At 34.5% G+C, this 21,782-nt stretch overlaps 2 protein-coding genes across 4 annotated transcripts; one reads left to right on the top strand and one right to left on the bottom strand.

Annotated features, from left to right (window-relative positions):
- The first annotated feature begins 2,934 nt into the window (after positions 1-2,934).
- LOC130992402 (uncharacterized) lies at positions 2,935-5,272 on the top strand. The gene is made up of 3 exons (XM_057917020.1): positions 2,935-3,265; positions 3,692-4,269; positions 5,012-5,272. The coding sequence occupies exons 1-2, from the start codon at positions 3,058-3,060 to the stop codon at positions 4,243-4,245; spliced, it is 762 nt and encodes a 253-aa protein (XP_057773003.1). The 5' UTR covers positions 2,935-3,057; the 3' UTR covers positions 4,246-4,269; positions 5,012-5,272.
- Positions 5,273-19,371: 14,099 nt separating this feature from the next.
- LOC130992401 (uncharacterized) lies at positions 19,372-21,568 on the bottom strand. 3 transcript variants are annotated; one of them, XM_057917018.1, is made up of 3 exons: positions 20,762-21,568; positions 20,094-20,165; positions 19,372-19,577 (listed from the first exon to the last, which is right to left on the bottom strand). In XM_057917018.1, the coding sequence occupies exons 1-3, from the start codon at positions 21,350-21,352 to the stop codon at positions 19,560-19,562; spliced, it is 681 nt and encodes a 226-aa protein (XP_057773001.1). In that variant the 5' UTR covers positions 21,353-21,568; the 3' UTR covers positions 19,372-19,559. The 3 variants fall into 3 exon arrangements, with proteins under 3 accessions (XP_057773001.1, XP_057773000.1, XP_057772999.1); XM_057917017.1 differs by having other exon boundaries at positions 19,372-19,928; positions 20,762-21,411; XM_057917016.1 differs by having other exon boundaries at positions 19,372-19,620; positions 20,762-21,411.
- Positions 21,569-21,782: the final 214 nt, after the last annotated feature.

The following is a 21,782-nucleotide window of genomic DNA, read 5'->3' as shown; positions in this document are numbered from 1 at the left end:
CTTTCTTTCTTTCTTTCTATATATATATATATTCATGATCATGTGCATTCATTAGTCAAACATATTTTAATTATGAATTATAATTCATTTTAGGAACGGCGCGCGAGACTTGATTATTTAATTGCAAGTTTTGCTCAAGAAAGGTTAAGGTGGGGTTATAACGTTGCATTTAACATTTATCCTTATTATACGTTTTACTCAATTTATATGTGTGAGAAGCAGGCAGAGCCTCCGGGCTATGAGACAGAAAGTTATAGCCTACGGGTTATATGAGACAGAAAGTTATAGCCTACGGGCTATATGAGACAGAAAGTTATAGCCTACGGGCTATATGAGACAGAAAGTTATAACCTACGGGTTATATGAGAAAGAAAGTTATAGCCTACGGGCTATATGAGACAGAAAGTTATATAGCCTTCGGGCTAAGAGACAGAAAGTTATTGCTTTCGGGCAATATGAAAGAGCAGACAGTTTTTATTGCACTTATATTTTTGTTGTGATTCTTATAATATGGATAAATGCACCCCACTGAGTTTATTGTACTCACCCCAAAACAATATCTTTTTCAGGAGATGACTCGGGCGATGAGAGGCGGGGCGAGTGATGGTCAAGATAAAAGAAGAAATAATGTTTTATTTTCAATTGGAATAATGACTCAGTTTATGATGTTTATTTACTTTTCTCAGTTGGATTTGGGTTTTAGTTATTTAAACATTGAAATCTTATTATTTTTAATCAAAGTACTTCTTTTTATTTAATAAGAAAATTGGGGCGTCACATCCAGGCTGCCGTCTGGCTCTCCCTCTCTAACTCTCTTCCTCCACCGCCGTCTGGCTCTCCCTCTCTAACTCTCTCTGACCCACGTTTTCAGACAGCTAGGGTTTCGTCACCTCTTCGCGTCGCATAGGGTTTGTATCTGAGTGGAGGAGAGAGGGGGGGAGGGGGACGAAGTGGGTTTTCAATTGGCGCCAGAAATCGAGTGGAAGAGAGAGGGAGGGGGGAGGAAATGCCGGCGGTTGTCGATGGGGGAAGGGGGAAGAGGGAGAGCCGATGGAGGTCCATGGCTGCTCGCCAGACTGATTCGAGAGGAGGGAGTCAATTTTGAGGTCTAGAGAGTTTGGTGGCGGCTATCAAGGCTGCTCACCGAAAGTTTCAGAGAGAGAGATGGGCTGAGTTTTGTTGAGGGCTGGTCTGGGGGACGGCGGCGGCCATGGTTGCTGTCGCCGGGAGTTTGATTGAGAGACGGAGGGAGGCGGTGGCGGTGCTCTTCGCCGTTGCCAAGGAGGGACAGCGGTGGTCGATGGCGGCTCCTCGTCGGAGTCGGAGGAGAGGGAGTTCTGTGAGGTCTGGGCAGCGGCTGGTCTTCAGCTGCTCCGCCGGAGAGTTGAGGGAGGGGGAGAGCCAGACGGGGGGCAGAGGGGGAAGAGAGAGAGAGAGAGAGAGAGAGAGAGAGAGAGTGACGTGTGAGGGTGGGGGTGGGGGTGATATGCCACGTATACGGTGATTTGGCAAGAATAACGCCACATAGGAAAATTCCGACACCGGATTTGGCCGGAAAACCCGACATGGGATAATTAGGAAAAATTGAAAGTTGATGATTTTCTGTGGGAAGTTCAAAGATGGAGGGAAAAAACGGAAAATGACTATAGTTTAAGGATTTAGAGAGAATTAACCCAAAATAAAATAAGGAAGTGGGCATTTTAAATTTTTACTCATAAATTTATGTGCTCCAGACATAAATTTAAAATTTACAATTAAAATTTCAAATACAATAACTTGGACTTTTATTTTTCGGGCTATTATTTAGCTTTAATTTCTATTTATAAATACCACTCATTTTTTTGATTCACACACACAATAAAATTTTAATGTAATTTTTAAGATTTTTAAATTAATGCAATTTAAATTTGAAGTAAGTTGTGTTATTTGAATTTCTGCAATTAAAAATAAATAAAAAATACAATAATCAAAACTAAAAAGATCATGTCAGCTATCATGTCATCCCACTGCAGCCTCACTGACCCAATGTGGTCCCCCCTCTATCAGGTTAGCTATCAGGTCATCTCCACTGCTGATGCTCTTAGTACTTAATAATACATCCAAGCGGTGTGAACTCCTATATGTGATCAGTATGGTTTAGGGTTAAAACTCCACCGCTCTTTCTTTTTCAACTAACAAAAAATATTTGAGGTTTTGAAATTATAAAAATCGATCTAGTCCAAGAATGATATACTTTTATTTAGCTAATATAATTAGGGATGTCAATCCAGCCCGATATTCATGGGCATACCCGATGAACCCGCTAATCCGAAAAAGTTAGAATTGAAAATTTTCAACCCAATAAAATTACAATCCGAATAGCTCGTAACCGAATAACCAAACACTCGATAGGATTGGCATGAACCCTATAGAGTTGACCTGAAAATAGTGTATTAGCGTGATTATATGAATTTTTCTCGTTATTTGATTTTTCAACTTCATTATTTTGCTTCTGAAAATTAGTATAATAAGATATTTTTTCCCCAAAAGTTTGTGAAATGTATTTTGATTCAATATTAAAAAAAATTATATTAGAAAGTTATACTCATTATTTCATTTCTCTATGTTTTTAATCTAATATTTAACAATGATAATTATTTAACAAAAATGTTGTATTTTTATATATTTAAGAATTGCATATTAGTTATTATGTAAGTTGATGTTAAAATGTCACTTATTTATTTATGTATTGTTTGTCACAAATATAATATTGTCAAGAGAAATATACATAGTTTATTTTATTTTTTTTAATAAATTTTTGAGCTCTTGATTAGCTCAAAATCTGAACGTTAGGGTTATGGATTAAAAAATTTAATCTGAAAATTTTCAACCCCATTAACCCGCATCTATGATTCGATAGGGCTAGCCTGAAATCCGTTGGATTAGCCCCATTGACATTTTAAATATAATAACGCATGAGATAGGCTATCCATTCCCGTATATAAATGCCATCGATTTAATTTAAACTCAGCGAAGAATGCATTGCTTACGTTAAACCAATAGCTATTTTCAGAGCTGATGGAGATGGAGAGAGAAGCAAGGAGGAAGAAGATAAAATCACGAGAGATGGATCGCATGGCGTTGATAACGGGTCGGATCCAGAACCTGGACGCAACTATTGCCAAATCTTCTTCGTTTTCTGATATTCGCACAGATGATTTGCCCAAGCACTCGCGCTCCTCCTCTGAGCCTGCACCGCCCCTTTTGTTCCTCGACCGCACACACGGTGGGCGCGCTCCCCCAAATTCAATTCAATCAATTCCTTAATTTTAGGTTTTCCATATTAATTCCTATTTTATGCGCCTGGTTCTTCAATTTTATGAGGTGGCGATCGATTTGCATGGGTCAAAATTAATAGGTTCTGTTTCGTGTTTCCTCACCAGAATTTTGTAGTTGTATGGTATCCGCATAGAATACATGTGAAATTGAGTGCTTGAAAGATCATAAATGAATTGTAATTTTCATAAATGATGCATGTGGTAGATTAACCCTAAGCTGTTTTTGAGTTCATCAATTAGTTCCGCATCATCACTTACAATGCCGTTTACATGAGATAAACTAGCAAAATCAGTGATTGATTTTAGTCTCACAAACTGTTGAATGGCTGAAACTGAGTTATTCCAGCTGATTAGTTTTCCAATTGTTTATCAAGGTGGAGATGATGATGATGTGCCTAACACAGACAATGATGAGGATTTCTCCAAACAAAATGCAGCTGCATCCCTTCTTAGCAGAAACAGATCATCATCAGCGCTGGTCGCCACAAGCGGCAGCTCACATGATGCAAAGCTTCCGAGGAAGCCATTGGAGTATCATCTCAGCTCGATCGCCCCAAGAGACATAAATCTCAGCATCATATCCTCAGAGAAAACGCGCGTCATCTGCTCCTTCGTGATAGCAGTCCTTGTAGTCCTGTCTCACATAGATCCCACCCACAAAGTAGTGAAGTCGAAGAGCCTCATCGCCTATAGGCCTCTATACGCGGTGCTGCTGAGTGATCTGTTGATAGTGGCTGCGACAATGGCGCTTCTCTCTCAAGGGAGGGAGGGCGAGAAAGAAGTGAAGCTGGAGAAAGATGTGAATTGGGATGGAGCTGTGAAGGTGTTGGAATGGGGAATCATCTTGCATCAGGCAGTTCGTGCAATCTTCATAGACTGCAGTTTGTATTTGGCCATTGTGATATGTGGCCTCTCTCTCATGCGCTGATTCTTGCATTTCTCAGCTCACCAAGTAAGTTCAGTTTTTCCTTGCATTCATATTTTGCTTGTATATATATCTCAAAACTTTGAAGATAAAATGACACGATTACCACATAAAGAAAGGGCCTTGTTTACTTTAGTGGACAAGAATATATGGAATCGCAAAATTATGAGTAGGGTAGTTTGTGGCCAAAGTTTAGAGTTGGAATCTCACCACTATTTTACAGGTCGTTTTCCTAATGTGGTGTGCAATCTATAACATAAAAGTGAGATTTACCCGTAACGCACCCTTGAGTAGATCTAGAAAAGGAAAAGGGTATTGTGCTATCTTATACTCTGTATTCACTAAACTATGAACATCTCCTAATAGTCACGAAACTGAATAATTGAAATCCTAACCTTAACCGATCTCAAATAAAGCATATAATTCAATACACCCTAGCTCTCGTCCCATGCCGATTATATAACAACCCAATAAACTTTACAATGAAACAGCTATTAATAACAATAACAGACACAAAACTGAATATGCGGTATACCACATTTTCACCAATAATCATAGAGAGAGAGAGGTCTATGGAGACTGAAAATTTAATAAGTAAACACAATAATAGAAAAAGTAGTATTAGAACTATGAAGGGAAGATGGTGTAAAGGCTGAAACTCCCTATGCTAAAACTTTGATCCATTTCTTTTGCTTTTCTTGAGAATGTGAACTTTGACCCATTACAATATATATAGTTGTCTAATACTAATAATTTGTTGGTGAATCAGCAAGGATGATTTATGATGTAAGAGAGTAGTGAGGGGCAGTTCATCGTGCAGACATGAAAGCTATAAAAGTGATGGACCATGTGGCTAGTTTCCACTTTTTGAGGTTACATATTAACTGTTTGTTAATTGGAAAATATGTTGCTGCTAATGTACATATTATGAGGGTTTAGCCTTTCTCTACTTGATGATTTGCTAGGTGGTTAGATGGAAATACTGTTACTTGTCAATTTGATTTGACATTAAATTCTTTCTTGGCTAAAATTGCAATTTGGGTCCTCTGGCGCACTAATTTCACTCATTATTTTTCCTCCACATTTTGTTGGATTTGGGGCCCAATACAGTAATACTCCTGTTTGATTGTTGTTCCAATCAGTATTTAGTCCCTATTTGGAATTTTTTGTCATAATTGCATCCTTTTGAAATTATAATTTTTTGCTTTGTGTTATTCTTTTTTTAAAAAAATCGGAAAATGAATACATGTTTGGACACCAATTGTGGGCTCGAAGATTTCAACTCCTAATTTTCTCGGATGTGGCGATCTTTTGTACCACAATTTATTTTGTATCATTATGACATCGGGTCATATTTTTAATTTTGTTATTTTATAATTATTTAATACAAAAATTAAAAAGATTATTACTATAATAAACTCTAATTAATATTTATCACTAAAAATTATTTTTTTATAAATTATATACCCTAACTTTGAATTAATTAATCATAATAATCTATTATTAATTTAAATAAATATAAAAAAATAATTATAAACTCTAATTGGATGAGCGAATCCTAATTAATTATCTTAAAGTTGAAGAAATAAATACTATAACAAATTGAAAGTGAAATACAAAATGTGACCAAAAATGGGATAGAGAATCTCATGTGGAAAATTAGGGGTGAAATATTGTCCCGACTCCAATTTAGTTACAACTCTCCTCATTTTTAGTTGCTCAAGCTCTAGAACCATTTTTTTCAGTTGCTCAAGCTCTAAAACCTAAAAGAATCAAATCCCTATTTTTTTTTCCTATCCTTAGTGCGGTGCATGCTTCAAATTTCACCCAATCTTTACTGCGCAGGAAAGTTCACAAAATGACAAAATTATAGTGCCAATTTGGTAAGGTAAGCCAAGATTAGCATAGTGTTTGTCATTACAATTATTTGAGAGTGGATGAAAATATCAAGCAAGAATCAATCAAGGAATTAATAAAAGTGCGAATCAGTTGAGCATTGAATCCTACAGAACATGCAAGCAATTCTCTCTCTTGTTTTTGAAAATGACACACAGCAGTACTTGATAAAGACACAAAGTCCTGGTCAATTTCAATGCTGTGTCCTGTGATTTTGTAAATGTTACATATATGGGTGAAAATTATTTTAAATAAAATGTGTAGTATCCACATCGGCTCACTCATCCGAAGGGGACTCGAGTTGTTTTTCGGATAAGTAAGCTGATGTAGGTGGTTGCTTACTCGATTACTCATTCGGATGAGTAACACTCATCCGCCTTTATATACTCAACAGATGTAGGGGGCTTACTCATCCACTTTTTATATGAATGAGTCGATCTTGGATGAATCTCCCCAATGCAGACTGCTTACTCAACGGACGTGAATGCTCTAATATATACTATATATATATGGCATTCACTGTATGCACCAATTGATTTGTGTTTGGTTGAAAGATGGATGTAGGGATTTTCAAAACCCTTTGTAATACTATAAAACACTAATATTAATGAATTTTTATATATAAAATTCATTTATCAGGATTTCTTCATTGCAAAATTCCAACCCGATAAGCTAGGTGGAGAGTTGAAATTTTTTTTTTGGAAAGAAAGTGTGTCGGTACAAAATTTAATTTAGAAAGTGTTGGTGGAATTCAAACTCGTGATCTTTGACTACATGTTCACTCTAAAAGAAGTTGAATACTAGTATTATACTTCCGGGCATAGTATGTTTTAAAACATAAGTATATTCTTTGTAGAAACATGGTAAACTAGATTTGAGAGTAAGAATTGGGACAAGGAAGAACAGCGTCAAGTTTTTATCGGTACTTTGGGCGTGCACCACTTGGCTTATCTGGAAAGGAAGGAATGAAAGTAGATTTGAGAGTAAGAATTGAGAGGTTCACAAGTTGGTTGGAGGTATTAAAGCTAGACTTTGGAGTTGGAGTAAAATCTTCCACTTGATGGAGGGTGATATTAGCATAGAGGTCTGGATGTCTAAAACCATTTGTCATTTCAATTTGTAACTTTCGGTACCTCTGGTACCTTGATTTTTAATGATATTTCTTTTTCTGACCAAAAAAAAAAGAAACATGGTAAACTAGTTCATCATGAAATTACAATTTAGTGCATTTGATTCTGATTTATAATGATAATTTTAGAATGGATTGAAATAAACTTGAGAGGGTAGATATAGAGATAGATTAATTCACATTGCACAAGTAGATATATATAGTGGTAGGGTCAAAAAATGGAGGGGCCAACTAGCTAGAAAGCCTAGAATGTTGGCCGACCTAATATTATACAAACCCATTCCTTGCAAATTTTAACACTATGCCACAAACTTTATTCCAAGTAGAATATAAGAATCTTTTTTGGTAACAATAGGATATTTTAGTGAAATGGCATTGTAAATAACACCAACATAATTTTATTACTTTCTCTGTCATCCACAAAAACCAGAAGTTCATTTTTCGCTTTTTTTTTTTTATGTATAATCCATATAAATAAGAAGTTCGATGAGTAGATGATGGTATCATACTACAATAAGATGTTAAATACATTTGCATCCTAATTTGTTTATTGAAATTAAAAGTTTCGAATGAAATTTTCCAATTGAGAAAATACTGGTTAAAGAAAAATTCGGTCTGGTTCAATTTAAAATTAAAGAATATTATGTATATACATATTATGTAAGTTTTTTTCCAAAAAAAAAAGAAAAAAAAAACATATTTAACCATGGAAAGAAAATGGTAATATTAATATATGTTTCCTAAGAATAACTAAAATATCCCAATCCATTATTTTCTCTAGATTTCAACTATAAAAATCTTATTAAAATCTGATCCAATCCCTATTGTTGCATAAATGAGACAAATATGTCACACATAAGATAGGATATCAAATCAACCCATCAAAAGAATTATTATAATTAAAATTGAAGTATATACGATTTTTTTTTTCGAAATAATAGTACGTATATGAATAGGGCTAGAAAAATATACCGAAAACTCGGTATACCGGCCATACCGTACCGTAAAATACCGAATTTAAGGTATACCGATTTTTTGGTAAGGTATGATACCGTACCGAAGATTTACGGTAAGGTAAAGGTATGAATTTTCCAGATACCGGGGTATACCGGTGTAGAATGAAATCCAAAAATGGGTGGGAGTTGCCTCAGTTCGACCCGACAACCTCGAAGCACACTTTGAAGCCTTCTCAAACCTTGGGACGAGGAAGATCAGTTCGAAGTTCCTCTCGGTTCTTTGGGCGTGCACCATTTGGCTTATTTGGAAAGGGAGGAATGAAAGTAGATTCGAGATGAAGATTTGGGAGATTGATAAGATGGTAGGAGGTCTTAAAGCTAGATTGTGGAGTTGGAGCAAAATCTTCGACTTGTTGGAGGGCGAAGTAAATTTTCACGACTGGATGACAAAAAGCATCTCTCATCTTATTTTGTAACTTTCGGTATCTCTGGTACCCCATATTAATATATAATATTATCTTTTTCTGATAAAAAAAAAAATACCGGTATATACCGATACCGCGGTATATACCAAAAAAATCAATAAATACCGTATTAAAGGTATATACCGGAACACGGTATGATTCCGTATTACTGATATACCGAATATTACTGTATATACCGGTGATGCGGTATCATACCTTATTCCGGTATACCTTAATATTCAGTATATACCGGTAATAAGGTACAATACCTTATTCTGATATACCGCAGTTGTCCGTATATATTGGTATACCGAAAATCGCGGTATATATATCGTATCAAAATCTATAGTTTTAAAATATATAATATATATTTTTATGTTTATATTTTTAAAAGTATTTATAAATTTTATAAAAATGATGTATATAATCTATATTATGTGAATATATACAATTGTACATGAATTTATAAATATCATCAAATGATACAAAAACAAATAAAATACGACATATAGTATAAGTCATACAATAAAATAAAATTGTTTATTTTGATATTATAGTATAGTTATAATCTATAACTAAAATTATTGTTTTACAATAGATTATACATCTAACTTATAATAGTTACATATATAATAGCATAGTTATAATATTAGTATTATATTATAAATAATATTACGTCTAACATATAAATTATATGTAACTTATAACATCTATATAATTTACTATATATTACATGAATGCATACAAGTATGCGAATATAAATATCATCAAATGATATAACTTACATACTATATTATATTTTATTCACTTTTATATCATTTGATGATATTTATATTCTCATACTTGTATGCATTCATGTAATATATAGTAAATTATATAAATGTTATAAGTTACATATAGTTTATGATTTAATATAATTGAATTATTTATATTGATATTGTAACACAATTATAATATAATATTTGAATTTACTTTTGTTGAAGTTTAATTGATGAGACTTGAGATGTAGAAAATGTTAATTTTGTTATTTTGTGTAGTATATGAATAATTTTCTTAAACAAATTACATCTAACTTACAACATTAATACAACTTATTATATAATACATGAATATGTAAGTACGAGATTATAGATATAATCAAATAATATAAGTATCTTATAATTATGTGATAGTGTTGTTTATATTAATATATAATAATAATAATAATAATAATAATAATAATAATAATAATAATAATAATAATAATAATAATAATAATAATAACATAGTTTTATTATCATAGTTTTATTATAATTATGTGATAATAACATAGTTTTATTATCATAATCATGTGACGTGAGTTACATTGTTATATTGTATAGTATATATAATTATGATTATTTTTCTAAACTAAATTATACCCAACTTATAACATAAATATAATTTATTATATAATTTATGAATATATAAGTATGAGACTATAAATATGATAAAATTATATACTTCCATGAGTTATACAATTTGATATAACTATTATGTCATTATTATATTTGTTAAATATTATTCATTATCTAAACATGTTTTAAATAAATAAGTTATCAATATTTTACCGTATTAAATTTTTTCGATTTCGGTAATACCGATTATTTTGGTATACCGTTAAAGTGCGGTATACCGAAATTCGGTAAGGTATACCGAAATAAAGGTACGGTAAAGGTTTTGTATATTCTCCATACCGTACTTAAGGTATACCGAACTAAGGTATACCGTATGTAAAGGTAAGATAAATGTATGAATTTTCTCCATACCGGAGGTAAATGTAAGGTATAAGGTATGGTCGATTTAATAAGGTATACCGTACCGTCCCACCCCTATATATGAAATATAAAAATTATTGCATATAAAGATAGATTTAAATAAAATTTGAAATACATAAAAATGTAATTATGTGGAATTTTTAAATAAAAATTCCTCCTATGTATACACTAATTTTTTATATAATATATATACTTTTTTGGAATTATTACAAGAGGTATCTATTATCACATCAAATAAGCCACTTACACGCATGGAAGACCTCTACACTATACAAAGGTGAAAAAATAACTGTATACAGACGGGACCACTACCCACACAAAGGTAGAAAAACTACGCCGCATGCAGGCAGGATTGAATCCAATACCTTTCACAAATGAGAGTTTTTGAGTTCTTCGCCTTTATATAAATAAAATTAATTATTAAAATAAAAAAGTTCAAAAGATGCAGGTGACCTTGAGGTGGCTCTGTGTTACTGACTTAACCTATTAATGTTTGTATATATTAATTAATTAGTTTTTATATTCAAATTCGTGAATTTTGTAATCAAATTTCAGAATTTAAGATATCTTTTCCTTAATTATGGCCAAGGCTAATTATGTAAAGTGCTAATGCTAATTATATTAAAGTATAGCAATTATTGATTTTTAACTAAATTAAATTGCAAATTGACAAGTTTGTCCCAATTATATATATACATATTATGTTAATTTATCACTACTCGATCGTTCCAATTTGCTTTCATATTTGATACTATATAAATTAATAACTTATGTTATGACATATGAATCTTCTCATTTTCTTGAGTCTCGCAAGAAAAGGATAAAGATGAATATAAATATGGATGCAGGCAAATAGATAATATATTTAAAAATATAAACTTTTGATTATTTTTTCCTTCGATGTCATCCAAAATGCTCGTCTTGAAATCAATTAAACTCGAAAAAGAAAATTATTCCTATACTTTTCTAATACAACTGAATATTGTATAATATTTAATATATACTCGCTGACATAGTGACATGTCCTTTATCATCTGATTAAAGTGCTCTTCAATATGTATGTATTTGTTTGCAAAATCACAACTTCTCTATTATTTGGCTAAAAAAAAACTAAAATACAACAGCAATGTTCATCCCCCTTTAATATTCCATTTCTCAGATTAAAAACAATTATACCTCTTGCATCCAAGACTAAAGACTGGCAACAGCTTACAAATTTAATTAATAATCCATGCTTAATGATTCTCATTTCTCAATGACTAAAAAGAATTAACCAGATTCCACATATGGTATTAAAACTTCACCAACCTCCAACAAATTAAAACAGAAAATTAAATTGGTAGTTCAGTAGACAACGAACCAATTCAATCACCTAATTAATTCTACGGATTTTTAAAAGGGAAAAATTATAATCAGCATTTAAATTCTTAAATGAAATAACCCAACAATGTACGACTTATTAATTAATTCGACAAAAGGGGTATCCAATGAGAATAATAATATAGTAGTAATTTTTTTCATTACCGTTATTACCTAATTATTAACTCAGTTTCAGCAGAAGTTAAGTCAATCGTTGCGGCAGATTTCACTCTCTTGTCTGCACAAACAAAGTGTAAACGCCCCACTAATATTGACTAATTGCAGATTGATCCCTTTAGAGTCTAGGCCTTCTTATTATTATTATTATTATTATTATTATTATTATTATTATTATTATTATTAGAGATTCCCCTTGGCCCTACGTAATTTGGTTGGTTACCTTTCAATACAGTTTGGTCGATCCTTTTTTTCACGGAAAATAATTAATTAATAAGAACCAAGACATAATTACTTTTTGTTTTTTGAAAACAGATATATAATTACTTATAATTAAGTTATTTTTTATTTTCCCTTAGTTTTGCCAACTTGTTTGCATAAGACTTTATTCCTCGCTTCCAACGGCTAATGACCTCTACAGATAGCCATCTCTTTTATTTAATTTAAACTTGTACAAATTTAGTCAACTCTAAAATCTTTCCCCCTAATTAAAATGAATTAAAAAACTGGATTTTTTTTACAATAGCATAGCAAAAATGCAATCCCAATCTCCAAATTAACCTTCTCCAAACTTTGGATGATTAGAGCATTCACAGCAGATCTCTCAAAAGTGAGATAAAATGATCATCCAACATATCACCATATTAAGTTGGGCCCACAAAAAATTCACACCCCTCAAATCTAATCTTAAATTTACACCCCCTTAAATCTAATTCTAAATTTATACAATAGATAATTAAAAATAGGAGAGCTGTGCCATTGTAAAATAAGGGTTAAAAATAATTTAGGAAAGATTTTTAGGAGTATTTTTAGGAGTAAAATTTTGAGAGATCTGCTGTGGATGCTCTCACACACTCGATTCAATTAAAAGCTCACTTAATCTCAAATTTTTAAATCTAGAAAATGAATTCTTTAATCTTGATCCAGTCTCCCTGCTAATGACTTGCATCAACATCAACACAATTCCAAAAGCATCTAAACAGATGCAAAAATGGATCAAAATTGCCAAGATCTCTCATTCACCTCTAGTTACAAAACAGCATGAAACCATATATGCTGCAAAATTAAAATATATAACACCAAAACACAAGAAAATATATTTTATTTGTTGGATGGATGAAACTAAACCATGAGTCTGGGATTATCAAAGATTCTTGATGGAACAGCAAAACGAGCGGAGAAGGATCTAGAAAGATCGTCATGATCAGCCCCCTGATCGAAGTTCTGTGAGTAAGAATGTGGATCATAAGTGAACCTCATCGAGTTGGAGCAATGGAACAATCTCTTCTTCTCTTTCTTGAACTTCCTCCAAATCTGTCTCCAAATGGGAGCTTTTGATCTTCTTACACCAACGTTGTACGACGCGAACCGCTCGTATTGTAGGCTCGAGTGGCTTCTGGGCCAGCAGGCATTTTCATGATCCATTCTTGATCAATGGTGTTGTGTGTGTGTGTGTGTTTTGTGGGGGTGAATGTGAAAGAGTTTGGGTGTGGGGAAGATTATATAGTGAAGATAGGGATTTACCCTTTTCTTGTTACTATATATATGTGATCCTTGGTGTTCCATGAATCTTCTGTTGGTTGGTTATGTGCAAAAAACACTAATGGATGAGAATGGCGCATATGCCAACTTTTGAAGGGTAAATTTGACCAATTAATATTATTGCTTCTCAACCCTCTATAGTGAACTTTGAGCATCACCAAAATCTTGTAGACTGATTTTTTTAATACAAACATGTGTACAAGGATGTGGTGCATCCATTTTTACTCATTGGGGAAAAATATTTGCTTTTTATGTACCTATATCATATCTTGATTCTTTAACAAAACTTCTCGCAGTTAGAATTTTCTATATAAGTGATTGTTTATTTTTATATATACGTCCCTAAATGGTTTTCGAAATTGACAAACATTTTATTTTAGATTAGTAAATAAGGGCATTTGAGTAAAATTGTGTCCATTTTACCACTTTGAGTTACATTAAGAACTCCATAATTTAGTCAATGACGCCTAGTTCAAGTGGCAAAGTTGAGACGCTAAAAAACTCTTCTTTGTGGGAGGTCTTGGATTCAATCTCACATGCGTGGGGTTATTTTTCCACATTTGTGTGATGTAGAAGTTTCACCTACGTGCATATGTTATATAATAGATACCTGCTGTAATTCTAAAACAAAAACAAGAACTTCATAATTTGTGTGAAAAGAATAATGAGATTTTTTTGGGATTGAAGAAGTTAATATTGCGAATTGTCAATTATAGTAATGAATAGTAGTACTTGTCTCTTTACTTATATTCATATTGCATATGTCAATCTTATTTATATATCTACTTTATATATGTAAATAATAGGGTAAATTTGAAATTGCATTTTGCAGCAAGGTTTTTACAGAAATATTAAGAACAGTGATGAGCATAATTTGGAGTGAGTTGAGGAGTGGAGAGATGTGATGTGAGTATATGCTTGAGATATTGATTGAATTGGATGTGGCATGGGTTGTTCGGACAACTCATCTCATTTATGTGCTGGAAAATTTGCTGTCAATCATTAATTTTCAAAGTTGACTCCTCTATTGGGATATGAAGATGTACATGTATTTATACAAGTGACTTGGTAACAAAACTATTTTCAAAATATAATCTCTGCGTATCTTTCCATATTAATAAGTATTGGGAATAATAATAATACTAAGAAAGGGATAAGCTACATTTACCACCTTATACTTTATTTGTTTTGATGTATAAAAAAATTCGAACTATAATTTTTCAGACAATCCTTTATTCATTGGAAGAGTGATAATTTTATACCACCTTATAAGAAGTGGACAAATATATTATCCTTCAAATCAAATACTAAGATATAACAAATATGATCCTCATTTTAAGTGATAAATTTATATCTCATTATATTATCTATTATCGCTCCATTTAGAGAGATAAAAAAATAAACACACTTTAATAGTAATAATATTTACAAGATAGACTCTTTTTGTCTATAAAACCTTTATATTAGCATTGAGCAGGCCTTACCTTAATTACGACGTCGATGAAAATGGACTTAGCTAGTTTGACCGACTTGGTTTTTTTTCTTCTTTTTTTTGTATGTTATTTCCTTAAATGTTGAACCAATTTTAATTGTGCTGCTGATTTTCTGTCTCGGCCTTTAATTATTGGCATTTCCCGTCGACATTATGGTTATCCACGTGGCATGGTTGACCGTCATTTAGGTTTGTTTAATACTCTCTCCGTCCTATTTGTATTGACCCCATTGTCATTTTGAGTTGTCCCAATTGTATTGACCTTTTTTTTAAAATAACAAGAATAAGAACTCAAGTGGACAAAAGTAAAGCACTCAATCTACTTAACTCATAAATAAAAAAAAATTTAATCTCCGTGCAGGTCCGTACCTGAGGACATGCTCAACATGCTGCCGCATAGGACCCCAATTTTTTTGGGGCCCAATTTTATATATATATATATATATATATATATATATATATATATATATATATATGGTGTGGTTCTAGAGAGAACTACATTATTTGTGAGAACGGAAGAACCATCAAATCTAATGCATTCACTGTAAAAATTAATGCATTCGCTGTTAAAATTAATGCACTAAATTTTTTTTAAAAAAATGCTCCCTTTAGGATTCGAACCCAGGTTCTATATTCATCCAACAAGATGATGCATCCACCGTAGATCTTGATGATCGAATGACTGAAAATGGTTCTCTGTTCTTTTTTTTATTTATGGTTCTTTCTTGAACCTCTCCCTATATATCTATATATATATATATATATTATTTTTGTTTAATAATAAAATAGTATTCCAAAAACATATGCAGTAACTTATTTTTTCTTCTTTTTTCATTGAAAACTCTTTCGAATAATTGGTTGAAAAAGTTAAAGTTAATATATTATTGTTGTTTCGTCAATATAAAAGAAAATTATAAGGGACCATTTTTTAATTTTTGCTTAGGGCCCAGTGAGATACAGGACCGGCCCTGTCTCCGTGTCCAAAAGTAAGGAGCTAATACAAATGGAACAGAGAGAGTGCTAATAATTTGGTAAATTGATTTTCTTGAATTAGTTGCTATATATTTATACACACTTAATAAAATCATTCAATATATTTTATGTATACTTCGATGCACATAATGAACGGTAAATCATATCCTCTATCTCGGTAATTTGTAGTATACTATTAACTTACGATGATACAATCAACTTGTATAATCAAATTCAACAATAACGTGTATTTAGTAATTTTATTTTAAATATAATCAAGGGAAAAGGTAGTAGCCCCTATAGCGTATAACCCCTCTTACTCACTGTGTGTGCAATTAAACCCCTGAACTCCAAGAAAATGGTGCAAATTCCCCCCTCTGACTAACGGCTGTTAACGACGTTAGGTCAGAGAGGGGAATTTGCACCCTTTTCTCGGAGTTCAGGGGTTTAGTTGCACACACAGTGACTAAGGGGGTTTTACGCTACAGGGGCTACTACTTCAAGGGCTAATCTGCACATTTTCCTTTCTTTTTTTTAAATTATCTCTCATCTCTCTTTTCTCTCAAAAAGTCACGCACAAAAAAACAGGAAGCCCTCCTCCTCCAAAATCTGATCGCCGCCGCCGCTGATTTAAGCTCCGGCGAGGCTGGCCAAGGGCGCCGCACCTTTCCCTCTCTCCTAGGCCCTAAATCCCGGAGCTTTCTCGGCTGCACACGCTCAACGTCAAGGGCGAGCCCTAATTCCCTCGTTCGGTCCGAAATCGCCGCCGTGATATCCGGCAAACCGGTCGCCTACCGCCAATGACACCCACCACATGCTCTCTATCTCAATCTGTGATAGATCGCGAGCCCTAGCTTTTCTCGATGAGGAGTCGCCTCTTTCTCTCAAATACGACGAAATCGCCGCCACCGCTGCTAAAAGGCCGGCAAGCTGCCAATCCATGGCTCCAGTGCAGCCGCACCCGGCCGGAGAGCCGTCTCCTGCTCGATTCTCCTCTGAAGAGGACGAAGGATTGAACCTTAGCACCGGCGTGCCTCCACCGCTCGAATCTCGAACGAAGAGCGCCGCGCACGCTCTCCATCACCACTGGCTGCTCTCTCTCAAACTTGCGGTCGTCCTCTGTGCTTTACTTCAACAAAAGACAGTGCGAAGGTCGCCCCCAAATCACGCCGCAGAAGCAAGCTTGCCGCCTCGAAGCTTCGCGAGTTTGTGATGTTTGGCAAGGCATCGGCGCCATCGCTAAATTTGACGCCTCTCACAATGTAACGATCATAACCTACTTATTTTCGCTATTTCTATATAATGTCGATTTGATGGATTAATCGTTTGTGTTGCTGATAAAAGATGATCCTACAACTTGTTGATTCAACCACCGTTAGCGGTGGTGCAGTGGCCGAGAGAGAAAGAGGGCTGAGTGAGAGAGATGAGAGTTAATTAAAAAAGGAAAAAGGTGCAGATTAGCCCCTGAAGTAATAGCCCCTATAGCCTAAAACCCCCTTTAGTCACTGTGTGTGCAACTAAACCCCTGAACTCCGAGAAAAGGGTGCAAATTCCCCTCTCTGACCTAACGTCGTTAACAGCCGTTAGTCAGAGGGGGGAATTTGCACCATTTTCTTGGAGTTCAGGGGTTTAATTGCACACACAGTGAGTAAGAGGGGTTATACGCTATAGGGGCTACTACTTCGGGGGCCAATTTGCACCTTTTCCCTATAATCAATAATGATTCTTTATATTCCTTGATGATTAGGTTGGAGAGGAACCATCTTACCAACTGAAGTGCGCTTCATTATCATTAAATAATTACATTAAAATTCTTATGATATATATTTTGTACGTATTTTAAAAAACGAAATCATGAGCCCCGACCTGATTATTTCATCACGTTCACCAAAGGAGAGTGAAACCATTTTATACTGAATATAAATGCGTCCCATTTTTGAAACTTATAACTCAACACAACCATCATAGCTCAAGACCTTTTTGATGAATCATAGCTCAAGACCTAGGACAGTTTCAAGGCTTTTCCATAATTTAGTTGTCCTGCTATTCAATAAAATGTGTTTATGTTATATACTAAGTTGATTTATAAATAAGAGTTCATATAAATATTCAACTAAATAATCAAATCTTCGTTTAACTCGGTTTGAAAAAGAAATCCGTAACCACAAACAAGACATTAATGCAGACCTTTTTTTTCAATTAAAAGATGATTAATAATAGTTCTCTATTTCTCTATCCATTGATTGGAAGATAACGTATTACCAATTGAACTATGTTTTCCAATTTCAAGGCATGTACATATATACCATAGTATCATAGTGGGCTACTCGTAAGGTTATATAGCCCAAGACTATTGATAGACCCTCATAAGGCCCATTGGATTGAAAATTAGAAGTTTTAAATTACTCTAAATCATATCCTCTATCTATTTATTTTTTTCTCATTTTGCTACACTCATTTTCCGGCCAACTTAGAGGGTGTTTGGCTGAGCTTAAAAGCTCTCAAAACAGCTTATAAGCTCATTCAAAGTGTTTGACAAAATAAGCTCATAAACAGCTTATAAGCTCCAAAAATAAGTTCCTTTACCCCAACTTATTTTTTTATAATCTCATATGCAACAATCTTTTTACAAATATTTTTCAACTATAATTTATTATTTTTATCATATATCATTTAAGTTCATTTTTCTTCGATTTTCTCTCTCTAAAAAAAATTCACTCTCTCTAGCAAAAAAATTCTCTCTCTAGCTTATAAGCTCAATTATCCAAACACTTTGACAACTTATAAACTCTTAAAAATAATACTCCCTCCGTCCACCAAAAATATGCCACAATTTCCTTTTTCGTCCGTCCACAAAAAATATGCCACATCCATTTTTAGTAGTAGGGTCCACACTATTCCACTCACATTTAAAGTGGGACCCTTACTCCACTACCAACTTCACTCACATTTTATTAAAACCCGTGCCGAAAGTAAAGTGGCATGTTTTTGGTGGACGGAGGGAGTATCTTATAAGCTCTTGAAACATCTTATAAGCTACAAGAGCTTATAAGCTCTTTAAAATAAGCTTAGCCAAACACCCTCTTAGTACTGAAATGACCATCCAAAAATCTAACGTGTCCAAATCCGTTGATTACTAAAACGGCATCAGTTTGCAAAGATAGCAACGTAGGCGAGATAGCATCATTTCATTTGAGACCTCCACCGCCGAGGTCGGGCTCGCGCTCATCGGTAGTTGAGTTCTACAGACCCCAAACTTGAGTTTCTAACAATTAAAGATGTTGCACAAAATGTAGGCGTGTAGGCAAATTAAACCTTGCAACTCATATTCAAATTCTGCACACACTTTAAAGCAAAGAAATGATATTTTTCACTCCACGCCAATCAGCAGTGAGCTCATTTTCTTATACAAAATGGAATATGAATGATACATGAATAAAGAGTGTATACAAATATTTTCATCACTGTATATAACTGCACAAAGAGGAAACCTGTGGATTCTATCTGTCCCCATATTCTGAATATTGTACAACCCTATCTCGCTTCGGAGACCTGTTCAACATTACTGAGAATTAGAAACTGGTAATAACATTGGCTAATCACTCGACACATCATTTACAATTTCTGTCTGGTCACAATTCCTCTTATCATGTCTGTTTCCCCACTAATAATAACTGTTACCTATCTTCTTAAATGGTTGAAGACCAACAAAGGAACATGTTCTTGGATCTTAATTATAGCTCAGCTTTTTTTTTTGAACTCTCGTAGCAAAAATGGTGTTGTTTTGGGCCACATGTTGCGGCGATGACTCCAAAATATTGCCCAAGGATTTTATTGCTTAGGTTTAGGAGCTCCGAGTGCCTATACGGCTATCTAGACATTGTCGGGCTCAAGCCACTCAACCTTTTACCAGAAGGAGGATAGTATTAAGCAAGGGAAGAATCACAACAAGTTTCCAGCATGTAGGTGAAAGCTTATAATTCTTTTCATCTCCTGGAATCCTACTGCTGTAGTCATTATTGAAGGCGCGAAAGATCAATCAATCAAGATGTCGAAGGAAAAGCTTACCTCAGGGTAGCAACTTTGACGAGTGACTGTTTGGTTCTGTGTATCTACAAGAACTTCACATTGTATTTTTGTCTGCAACAATACAGAGGAAGATGGTAAGCATATCCAATCATGTCTTATAATATTCCTCGTGTGAGAATCAAGAGAGACAGACACACTCAAAGCTAAGACTTTCACAACAGCTACACATTCAAATCCCATATTCTAAGATTCTTTTGAGTGTCCTATTCCAATTTTTCCATCTTCTTAGATACATCTCAACTTTAAATCAATATGAGTTATCAATGCACGATCAACAAACCATTGAGCTTTAGGTGTATCCAGGCTACATTTAGGGAAATTACTATGCCAGTGCCTAGTCACACAATTACCATAAGATTTATGTTTAAGTTACGTCTCATTCTATGATTCTATCACATTACCTTGTACGCACAAATTATTAGTATTTGCCTAACAACATTTTGATATATGAAGATTGACGATTTAGCATTTTTGGCTCCTAGCCAAATTAACATGTTTTGATAGTTTGAAACTTGCTTTGATGTATGTGTCTAATGGAAATCCAAATAAAGTAGCAGCAATGTGCATCAAATTCTTACAGAATCAAACCTTAATTCATCAACATTTTCAAAATGAATAGATAGTAGAGTAGAACAAGTATGATTTACCTCGAGAGGCAGGTCAAAGAAGAAAAATCCAAGCCGGCCGCTGATCACCGACGTCGTATCAAACACAACCGCGCCCTTCGCCAAATCCTCAATCAACAAAATCACGTCCGTCAAAATCTCCACACCATCGAGCTGGAGCGTGGCGTTGACGTACGAGGACTCACGCGCCATCACGGATCCGCGGTCCGACGTCACGTATCCGAGCTGCTTCCCCCTGTACCCGATCGCAACGAGCAGCGAATCGTAATCCAGCGAGTACATATCCGGATTCTCAATCTTAATCGTGAGGTCTAGGGTCGCGTCGAGCGAGATTGTGGGGGTGGTGTGGAACTGGAGGCGGTCGAGGCGGAAGCGGACGACGGAGAGCTCGGGATTGGATGGCCAGAGGAGGTATACGGCGGCGACGAGGAAGAGGAGGAAGATGGCGAGGCAGAATATGCATCGCCGCCAAGCCCTGCGGAGGAGGCGGGGGCGGTTAGGTGGAGGATATTGGGGTAGAACGTACGGCGTGGGTTGTGGCTGCGGGGATAGGGGGTCGACGAGGAGAGGCTGCTGAAACGACGCCGCATCAGACTGTTTCTTGGCTGTCATGATTGTGTGTCCTATACACACACAAAGGGAGTATTACATACACATGTATATATGATTATATCATTCACAGAGTAAAAAAGGAGGAGGAGATGGGTGGGGTCCACCACAGCGGTCTTCTGTTCAGTTCGGTCTGTGCGGTTTCGTCAAGTCGGTACGTGAATGCGCGTATTCGTTGTCGCATTTTTAACTGTCACCAATCATTGTCGCCGCTCCACTAGAGCACGACTTCCGATAAAATGTGTAAATGTGTACTACTATTTATCATAATATAATTATGTTTCATATTCCGTTCACATTGAATAGATTATTCCAATTCACCAAAAAATGGATGATATCAGATTAAACTATATATATATACATATATAACTATATGTAATTTAATTTAAATACAGCATAAATTATTATATGTATCATTAATTTATAAATTATG

Source organism: Salvia miltiorrhiza, chromosome 7 (assembly GCF_028751815.1).
Source record: "Salvia miltiorrhiza cultivar Shanhuang (shh) chromosome 7, IMPLAD_Smil_shh, whole genome shotgun sequence".
Lineage (NCBI taxonomy): Eukaryota > Viridiplantae > Streptophyta > Magnoliopsida > Lamiales > Lamiaceae > Salvia > Salvia miltiorrhiza.
This window is presented reverse-complemented; position numbering and strand designations above follow the sequence as displayed.